Source organism: Cryptomeria japonica, chromosome 7 (assembly GCF_030272615.1).
Source record: "Cryptomeria japonica chromosome 7, Sugi_1.0, whole genome shotgun sequence".
In the NCBI taxonomy this organism is placed as follows: Eukaryota; Viridiplantae; Streptophyta; class Pinopsida; order Cupressales; family Cupressaceae; genus Cryptomeria; species Cryptomeria japonica.
Window position 1 is genome coordinate 370,358,020 of NC_081411.1, and position 11,477 is coordinate 370,369,496.

Here is an 11,477-nt window from a genome sequence, read left to right on the forward strand (position 1 = left end):
TATATGTGTATATATAGATATAAAAACAAAATACATGAAGTAAATCAATTCAATCTCATGATAATTACACACACATATATATAAAATACAAAAGTGAACACATAAGTACAATATTTCATCCAATTACACATATATCACAATCACTTATGTGAATTCAGATTTGATTCAATCACAAAAATAAATCATGCAACACATACACATATATATTCTAAAGTGGTGTGTGAGATATCATCTATTCTAGCAAAGTCCATGAGCTAAAACAACTCTAATTGAACCTTATTCTCGCCTTCATCCACATTTGCATTCACTTGTACACAATTGCTTATCACCAATGACAATCCCCAGTAAAAATAATACTAATCATTCAATTGCATTTACATACTAAAGAAAATAATGTAAATCATTTCATTGCATTTGAATTTCTATTTCACTATCATCTAATTTCACTTTAAATTTAATTTCTATTTCTATTTCATTTCATAAGCAAATAATAAACATTATTTTTCAAATTAATTAATTATAGATAGATTTGGATCGTGACATCCATCCCCACTTGGAAGATACATCATCCTGATGTCTTATTATTCTATCAATAAGCACATAGTATTTTAACTTCATAAAATATTAACCATACATCAAAGTCTCAACTCAAAGTGCTATCCAAGCTCACAACATGTGAATCATCTCAGCTATGTCCCTTATACTGAGTGAAATCTCTGCTATGTCCCTTAATGCTACACTGGTCTAGGATTCAGATGGGCTCCACTAGCACCACTTCTGGTTCCTATACCTATAATCAACTAGATTAATAAGTTTTAGTACATCTAAAGGTCCCGTGTATATTGGTACAAACTTTTATGATTAACCAAATGAGATAGAGCTCTTATGAGGCTTAACCCTCAAAAAGAATTTATCTCCTGCACCAAACTGTCTCAAATCATCAATTTCATCTGCTCATCCATCTGCTTAAGTATATCTAGACCTATGATGATCCTATCTTCCATCCTAAGCCAAATTTCTATGATAGAGTGCCTTAATGGGTGTCATTCCTAAAGATGCATGAAATACATGGAAAAAAAGAAAAAGATTCCTCCACTACCTAATTAATTCTTTTATGTTTACTCATTTGTTTGAGGATGATATGAAGACTAAGGTTCAATATAGCTCCCAAATATGTATTCAATGTCATCCAGAACCTAACTGTCATCCTGGTATTCCTATCTGATATTATGATTTCTGAAACACTATGCAATTGAAAAATTTCTTAATAAATTTCTTTACAAGAGTCAATGATCCAAACCTTAATATTTCTAGGTATGAAATGTGCAACCTTTGTCAATATATCGACAATAACTAAAATCATGTTATACATGTTTTTATTCATTAATTCAGTTGTACAGATATAATCTTTTAGAAATACTAAATACCTCCAAATATTCCGAAGAAGGTGAAAATACTTATTTCCTCAAGTTTTTCGGTTCCAGGTAAGTACATCCTTTGTTAAAATTCCTAATCTCCATCAATTCCTCTTATATATCTATAAAATCTATGATTTATATAATCTACTTCCATACTTTGCCTGACCTTAGGTAACATTTCCGGACCATATAACAATTTATGATCAAAAGTCCAAATACTCCAATTTCCTTTTTCTTACCAAAATATCCTAACAAGCTCAATCCTTCAATTTTTATCATAATAGCATGAGTTGAACTTCTACTGGAACAACCTTATACTAACTCAAAGCTTAACTGTTTGCCAAAGACCATACACACTTGGTATTGAGAAGCACTTTTAATCTGATTATATGATCTTGCTGATAAAGCCAAGGAAGAAAGAGCACTCAAAATTAACGATCCAATTCGAATTTATTAAATAAATACATATACACTAATTTATCAAAAGCAATACTTGCACACTCTTCTACACATAGAAGTCTTGAAAGATAGGATTTATGCATATACAAGGCATTATTGTCCTAAACTATCACTAACACCTACGCTTAGTACACTCTCCGCCTTCTACTCCCTTGTACATTCTATTATAGGCTCGCTATGAACATGATAGGAAATGAATGCATTATACAAATCGAATAATAATAATAATGAAACATTAAGTCAAGTGTGACCGAGAGCCACAAGATAAATTAAAATATAATTGAGTTAAGAAGTTAAATCAATCCGAAATCAACTTAAAGAATTCATCAATAATTCATATAAAGCATCAAACTGTATACATATCACATGAACTGGATAACTAAGGTTAGTCACATTACACAAAACCTTGAGACTATCTTTACACTAATCTAGAATTCTAGGATAAATTAGAATAATATTGGTTTACAAAGCATATAAATTTTATAACAATTATATCGTTTATATATATAGAGAGACAAAAGATCTTAATTATGCTATGGTTATCTGATAACCAAGATATTAGAGGATTAAGGAAACTGGTCAATAAAATAAATGGTACAAAAATAGAGATTTTTTTCTGATTGTGAAGGGTTTCGATCCCTTCAAAACCTGTTTTACCCTAATAAAAAACAAGGTTTAAACTGGGTTAAGAAATAAGGAAATTATCACATATAAATTTAGATAATTCTAGAACATATAGATTTATTATTATTATAAAAAAATCAAGACCAACCCAAAAAGTGAAATAAATCAATGTCTTCTAATTATTTGTGGTCTTTGTTTAAGGTTTTCTTCTAGCTACCTATATTAGTAATATCAAAATAAAAAACCAAGTAAAAAGAATGAATTCTAAGGGAAAAAAATGTATATATTATTTGTTCTTAATTCCATTATTTTTTTGTTGAATAGTTGAAATCTATCCATGGAGAATAAAAGTGCAGCAAGTACTGTAACATTGAGGCTGCTGGAGAAGGCGAAGTGTTTGAGGATTTCCACGTGGAGAAAACGGTCGCAATGGAATCAGAGGTCATAAAGAAATTTATGCAAGACGATAGATAGCAGGTTCTAATATTTACTATTTACTGCCCATACATCAAAAGTGGTAAAATGTTGCAGAAGGTACTGAATATTGTGAATACCATGCAAATGTAAAATCGAATAGTATATCAGAAGAGAATGTGAAGATATGGACTTCACCAAAAATGTTGTGGCTGCAATTTCTTATCATATTATAAGGGCTGCAGATTTTCTTATCAGTATGATGATCAACAAAGTGGAATAGAACCATCAGGAAATGAACACAATTGATACTAAGGGTTTTGATTCTTGAAGGGGGATTACTGGTCATGGTAAAAGAACTCAAGATAGTACTATAAGATGACCCAGAATGTCAAAGAGCAAAGAACTCGAGATAGTACTATAAGATGACCAAGAATGCCAAAGAGCTGGAGGAACTGAAGAGTGTTCCCGCCTCTATGGTCCTGCTTGAGCAAGAAGCAATGAAGCTTATCATAAACCTTAGTTTTTTTTGTGCCTTTTTATCTTTGCCAGCTGTGTCTTTTTTTTGTCTTTCTCTATCTAGCTGGTCTCTAATGTCTTATCTTTTGATTATCTTTCTGTAATAGGATTTTGGGGCCCTTCACAACCTACTTTTCACTTAATAAAAAATAATATCCTTTTAAATTTTAGTGGTAATGTAGTTCTTTTTATTTTTATTTTTTGTTGCTTCTTTACATTGCTATCAAAGCATTAGAAATATTTTGTGCCTATGAAAGAATGGAACATAAATGGGACAGCAAAATGAGGGCTTTATTTGTGGTATGTGGAAAAAATTTCAGTGTTGAAATTTAAAATTATAATTATTTTTTTATTTCATTAAATCAAGGTATGTGCTTGTGGCCTCTTAATGTTGTTAGTAAGTTTTTTTTTGAATAAAAGTGGAGTGAGAAGTGATTAGATTGATTTTATTTAATATTGAAAAATTATATGTTATTTAGAAGTTTGAAGGTCATAAATTTCATACATGGCAAGTTAAAGTGCAATTGATTTTGATAGAAAAATATCTTTGCGATATTGTTAATGGAATTATTGAAAAACCACAAGATACAAATCAAGCAATAAAATGGGCAGCAAATGATCGTAGAGCTACAATAGTAATTGGTCTTAATTGGTCTTGGGTTATCTGATGTATATTTACATCATATTGGTTTGACAAAAGCTGAAACAAAATATGGCAAAGCCTTAATTTATTATTTGGTTCACAACTTCAAGTGCTAAAATTGGAATGAAGCAAAAACTATTTGGTCTGAAGATGAAAGAGGGTGAAAGTATTGTTCAAAATATTAATACATTTCATTCTCTTCTTAATCAACTTCTGGAATAAAATGTATAGTTGATGATTATGACACCAAATCCATTTTATTAAATAGTATGCCTCCAAGTTTGGACAATATTGTTTTTTATTTTAAACAAATTAAATTAGAGCCCAAGCTTAGAAAATGTGATCTCTTACTTAATTGATGAAGAGAAAAGGGTCACTAAAACTCATTCAATTGCTAAGGAAATTTTTTTGTTTGCCAAAGGGAAGACTAATGTTTCAAGAATGAAGATTAATTTCAAATATTTCTATTGTAATAAAAAAGGACATGTTCTAATGAACTGCATTTAGCATGCTAGAGATCTTATTGATAGAAAGATAAAAATAGATAATGATTTAATTGCTAGGGAAAATAGATAATGAACTGCATTTAGCATGCTAGAGATGTAATTTTGCAATGTGTAATCAAGGTGACTATGAAGATGTATATATTCTCTAAGAATTTAAGGGATGAAAATGGAGGTTGGAGGATATCTGTCATCTCAAACTAGCTTCTCAAACTAGCTTCTCAGTGAGGATGATACAATTCATGAGAAGCATTTTCTATTGCAAATCTTTTTAGGAGAAAGAGGGGGCATGTAGTGGTATGTTGGTTTGTAGATTGTTGAATCCACAAAATTGGTGAATTGTTGGTCTATGGATATTTGAATTCACAAACCAATAATGGGCAGTTGTGTGTTGGATGCCTCCAATTTGCATTGGATAACTTTGTGTTTTCTACACTTATTATACTCTTTCTAGTGAATTTTCTATTTTTTATTTTAAGAAAAATATCATTTAACAGCAATAAAACCCTTGACTAATGTATATACACATCGTTTGATATTTGTGTATAACAATTTTCATGTTTCAAACCCTCCTTAATGCCAACAATTGAATTTCCACTCTATCTCTACTTAGCACTTCTCTTGAACACAATTTCACCTGACTTCTCCCTTTAATGCTCTTATCAAACTATTTCAATCTTGCCTAATATATTTTTAAAATTTCTTTACATCCACATCTTGTAAAAACATTTACTTCATTGCTATATCATTTTCACTGTTTTTTTTCTTCATCCTATGTACCTCTTTTTGTTAAATATTTCACTCTTAAACAAAAACATTTATTAAGTTGTTGCACTTTATTTCACAATTAAATACTTTTGTCCTCTTTGATAAACATTTATTTTACCCTTTTAGCACTTACATGTGGATGAAAGTAATTATCCTGCATTTTCATTTTACCCTCATTGATAAAAATGATTACTCCTAATGAAATAATATTATATCATGTACGCATTTTAAATGAGTACAATCACCCATTTTATTTAACTCTCTAAATTCTTTGAAGTCTTTTCAAATCTTAATGCAGTTAAAAACAATCATGCCCAAGTTTAATGACTTGAAAGATAGATCATAGTTCCATTCAAAATTAAAATTTCCTTCCTAGACAAGTGCAACCAGAAATGAAACAAATAAAAACAAACAATGAATACATCACTCTCCACAACTCCTTCAATTATTACTGCAAGACTAAATCTGAAAGTCTTCCTTAATGCATGGTAAAAAACCCAAGTCCCATGCCACAAAACTATATATAAAGTAACTTCCAGATTTAGTCAAAGGCCCATTGATTTTCACGCCTGACTTCTTCCTCCTCTTCACGAGTGTAGTCATTTTTTATGTTAAATATCTTTCGGATCTCTTCTGCTGTTTTGCCCTTAATCATGTCAGCTACAGTTTGGCACGTTAAGTCCAGAAGATTCTCTATATTCAGATAGTTTGCAGCCTGCGTACAACAAACAAATATACGTAAAAAGTCATCACTTCCAATTTATACATATTGAGAAAATAAGGTTTACTAGAAGCACATCAACAAATATATACGGCAAATGATATATCAATTAAACCTAGCATCTGCAGGCAAACACACACATCCTCAATGACAGAAAGTGGGGAACGATACAACTCCCGCACATTAATGCAAAAGACAGGCATTTTCAAGATCAATGTTTGCACCACTATGAAGAGAGAAAATCAGAACTCAGACTTTATAGATGGCACTACAGATAACATGCACTGTACGAAAATACACTGCACGTTTATTAGCATTTTGAATATATAAAATATGTCCCACTCTTTTTGAAAAATGAATATTGTTTAGGGAATATAGAAGCGCTTTAATTTATATAAAGAAACTGAAAAAGAATTTAGATGAGGATGATGGTAAGAGATATAGATGTCATTCACCAAGCTTCAAATCTGTAAGTGTTTGTTTAGAGGAAGGAGGCTTGTAATTTAGATGTATGATTACTTCAAATATTATAATCTATTAAGTAAAAACTGAGATGCCACATCTATATCTATAAGCTACACACTCATTCAACAATTTGAAGGGATCAAAACTTCAAAAACCATTTACCAATAGTAATTCAAATGCTGTTTTTATTCAGAAAAATATACAAATTGCTTGATATTTTCTAGACAACTTTAAACAAATTGCTTGATTTTTTTTCAGAATAAACTTAAACATCTAATTTCGAAAATCATCAAGATAGGTCGTTCAAAGGTACTAAAGTATGAAACCTACAAAACTAAAACAGGATAAACAAAATATGAAGCTTACAAAACAAAACCAGGCGACACAAAAATATATGTGCATATAAATTGAATTTTGATGGTGTTTCTTGTGGGAAGCCTTGCTTCGCAAGGACTGGTATGGTAATTTATGATCATAAGGTAAGATTTAAGGAATTCTTTGTTTTGTTTGGGTTTGGATATGGCTATATCTTTGGGAATTAAGGACTTGATAATTGAGGGTGAATCTATGGTTATTATCTAAAGTGTCATGAAAAAAGAAGTTGAATTGTTGGAAATTAAAAATATTTACTTGATCATATTTTGCAAAAATTAGCATTTTTTGATTCCTTCTTGATTTTCCACATTTATAGGGAAGTGAATAAGATTGCAGATCTCTTGGCTAACTTAGCCATTCACACATATAAAAACTCCCTTGTTAATGGCATATTTGACAAAGAATTTCTACATGAAACATGGAGGGTGTGGGGTCTGCAATTGTATGCATGCTTTTCTTTGGCATATTCTTCTGAATAAGGCTGGTGTGGCTTTCATTTCATATCTCAATGGGGCTTTTTCGTATCTCTAAAAGCACTCATAACATGTTATATCCGTACTTGGAGTATCTTTTTGAATTACTCATTGCACTTTATGGTTTGTTGTTCTGCGCGGGAACTTCCTTGCAATCATTTCTTTGGTTTTTATGTGTGAATCATGATCAGTTAAAATTGGGAGGGATGTCTTGGGTATCTTCGCTTGTGCATTCCCCTTGTTCGGTCATTCATTGATGATTATAGTGATGTGTTAGTTTGCTTCATTTCTGGGTTTGTAGCGAGAATTGTGCTTTCCTAGCATCATTCTTCTGCCATCATATTTTGATATGGCTCTTTCCAGTGAATGGTATATTTGGTAGTTCTGTGGTGAGTTTTTATGTCTCTCTCATTTTTGTTTACTACGTATTACCTGCCAAAATGCTCTGTTTTGTTCGGAAGCTCTTGCTTCAGGTTAGTAGCTGGTTGTTGTCCTTTAGTTCTTGGAATCTACAGATTAATTGGTATTTGAATTGGCTCCTCCTTTTGTTGCTTTTTTCTTGGTTAGCTCTGTGGTCGTTTCTGTGGGTTGGATTTATTTGGGCTCCACAAGGACTTCAACATCCTTTCTTTCTCCTCATTTGAGTTATACTATGCTTGTTCACAATGTTTATTTTAACAGGGTCTCTGATTATGGTATTTGGTATCATTCTAACAAATGGCTTGGAGAATTGTGTTTCATAGACAGGAGTGGTTCAGGCTAGTGTTTTTTGGCAGCAATGGCTATGCATCCTTTGGCTTTTACTGGTGGCTTCCTTTATATCTAATGCGGCTTATGTAATTGGGATGGGTGTTTTGATGTACTATGCCAATGGGCATTCTGTATTGGGTAGAATAGGCTTCTGTTTTCTTATTCAGTGGTTCTATCCACTTATATATATATATATATATATATATATATATATATATATATATATATATATATATACACGTAAAAAAACAAAACCATGCAAAAATTCATCCCATAAATCCATTCCAAATTCACATAAAATCCAGAAATAATATTGCTTCAATTTGTCCGAAAAGACAAAAATTGTTTAACCAGGACCATAGCAAAAATAAAATGACTACAACTACACCAAAACCTGAAACCCTGCAAACCAAAAGCTAATAAAATTCATCCTACGATTTAATACATATCAGCTGTTCGAAATCCGTGTGCTTTAAATCCAAAGTATCTATAATATTTCCGGAAAACCTTAATCTCCAACCTCAAAATTTACAATAAAAATGTTCAATTTTCTTTCTGAAACCCTAAGACATACATCATAAACAAAATCCAAACACGCTAATAAAGGGGCGCTGAAAATCACGCATACCAGTATAATATCAAAAAGGGTAGCTTGATCCACCTTCACGAACTCCTTATCCCACGTCTTCACATCCAACTCCGAAATGGCGGTTGTTTCTTCGCTGGTTTTGGCGGCATCCACATGATACTTACAATATTCGATAATCCAAGAAAGAGAAAGCACAAATCTATGTTTAGCCTTATAATAATTTGCAATAAATGGCTAACCCCTGTATTTATATGTGGGGAATGGGTATGTTTTTATACGAATAAAAATAACCCCGTGAGTTATTTACGGCGAATTTAATATTTTTGGCTCTTTAGCTCTCTAAATCCTTCGGCCCTTCTTATCGATTTAATAGTAACTAATATAACTATGGTATATTTTTTAGTTTCAATATTTTTAATTATTATTAATTATAATTCGCCATTTAGTCCTCCTATTATAAGAGATATGACTCATCATCATAATAAAAGAGAATTGACTTTAAAAATATTATATTTCACTTATATTTTTAGTCAATTTAAATAAATTAAATTAATTTGATACATTAAAATATCTTAAGTTAAATTTGATAGTTTTTACAAGGTGAAAGAGTTAATATTCAATAATAAACATAAATTTAAAACAATCTAACTCAAAAACAACATTGATTAGAATTAGAAATTGTAGATTTCTAATATCATTAATATAATATTTTATTGAAGAAGTATCATATATGCCATATTTTTAAAATAATTATATTGCACGTCTCATTACAAAAATCAAATGTCAAATTTCCATATAATTATTTTATTTTATTAATTAAAATTTAAATTTGATAAATATGAAAAGGCATTTTATAATGATGGAGCCTAATTACTGAGTGTGTTAATGTGACCTTATTAACTTAAAAACTCTCCTATTTTTTTTAGCTTAAAGCTTACATCCATTTGTATGTCAAAATACTTATATTAATTATAAACACAATATTATCAAAATAAACACCACCTTGAAAAGAAGAAAAAAGCCATCAAAATTGTTAATTTTAGATAGATTTATCACAATAAAATAAAAATAAAGATATTTTACAAATTACAATAAAAAGACTCTATTTGATGAAAAATGATATACATATATTTAAATTTTAATGTGTTTATATTAATAAATTTAATTTAAAATAAAAGAAAATAATTTTTAGATATCTATAATTTATATATCCATTCTTTTTGTAGACATTGAAATTGGTCCTAAGTCTTCCACAACACTTTTCACTAACCCTTTTTGTCTAAACTGATTAAATAATTTTAATTATTTAATGAGTACTAATATTATTCTTCTAATTTCTTATAATTAAATAATTTTTAATTATTTAATTATGTTCTTGTAAATCATTAATTAAATAATCTTCATTATTTAATTAATATTCATCATTATCTCTTTCTAATAAATTAATATTGATCTTAATCCAATAATCCTAACTATTCCTCTTTGATTAAATAATTCACTTAATTATTTAATCTATTTATTCTAAGATAATTATTCTTCTATGATTAAATAATTATTTTTAGTTATTTTATCCCTTTCTCTAAATTATTCTAATTAAATAATTGAATTTCTTCCATAATTAAATTATCCTAAGTAGCATGCCTCAAGGAAGACATTCAATTATTTCAAATCACATTAAATGATAGATAGATCATAGTGTCCTGCAACACTAAGATATATCTTCAAATGTAAATCCTAGGTAAACATAGACCCCTCTATCACACTTGCTTGCACATTTGAAGCTTTAGTAAAATGCAAATCTACATGTTTGTACAAGAATGAACTCCTACATCATAGTATGCAATCAAGGAAAATTACAAGCCACTCCAAAATTTGTTTATAATACTATTTCTACAGAGGAGACATCTCAACTCAAAAAATTCTTTCTATGTAAAGGGATAAATAATTCTCAACACCTTTGATGATTACATATAATATGAGGCCGCAGTTCTCATGTAAATTAGTGAGCTCAAGTCCTCGTAAATTCATCCTTATTCCAAATTTGTCTTGACGTGGGAAATGGAGTAGAGCTCATTGCGTAGTTTCTTATAATGAAGAGAAAAAATGGTATCACAAAGTCAATGTAACAACATTCTAAGGAGACTAACTAATATTAGGCACAATCCCACCAACATCATCAACTAATATCATGAGCACAACCATAAGACCACGGAAGACATCAAGCGAGGAAAGGCACATGTTATGTCTCGCTCCCTCTACATGAATGGCATTTAGTTAGGGTTATGGTTTACACATGATTGGGGTTGGGGTTAGGGTTTAGATTATGGTTAGGCTTAGGGTTATGGTTATTTCTAGGATTATGACTAGATTGACCTTAGGTATTCTGGTTTCCTCTTTGGCCTCTTTCTGTGCATGTTTTTCTCTTGCCCGCTTCACCTCCTCCCTGGTGAATCCCATCTGCACTGCCACTTCCTCAACCATCTTAGTAACTTTCCTTTTTCTAGTAGGTGCAATGAATTTCTTACTTAATTCAAGTTATTTCTCCTTAAATGTTCCAAGTATTCCTTCTTTTGGGTCAACCGGCTGCTTCAATAGGTGTTCTGCATATTCCTCAAGTGTGATAGAGTCAACTTCATACTGCATGGGCATGATCCACAGTATCCTAGGCTCCACGACCTCCATTTGACATTGATCTTTATCAACCATGAAGCAAATAATTTTCTCATACCTCGCGACGATCTCCTTAGGGATTATTT

General features: G+C 30.6%; 1 protein-coding gene across 1 annotated transcript; it reads right to left on the minus strand.

Moving 5' to 3' along the window:
- Positions 1-5,889: 5,889 nt before the first annotated feature.
- LOC131035429 (SKP1-like protein 1B) lies at positions 5,890-11,202 on the minus strand. The gene is made up of 3 exons (XM_057967126.2): positions 11,095-11,202; positions 8,761-8,931; positions 5,890-6,063 (listed from the first exon to the last, which is right to left on the minus strand). Exons 1-3 carry the CDS (start codon positions 11,200-11,202, stop codon positions 5,890-5,892), a joined length of 453 nt encoding a protein of 150 aa, XP_057823109.2.
- Positions 11,203-11,477: the final 275 nt, after the last annotated feature.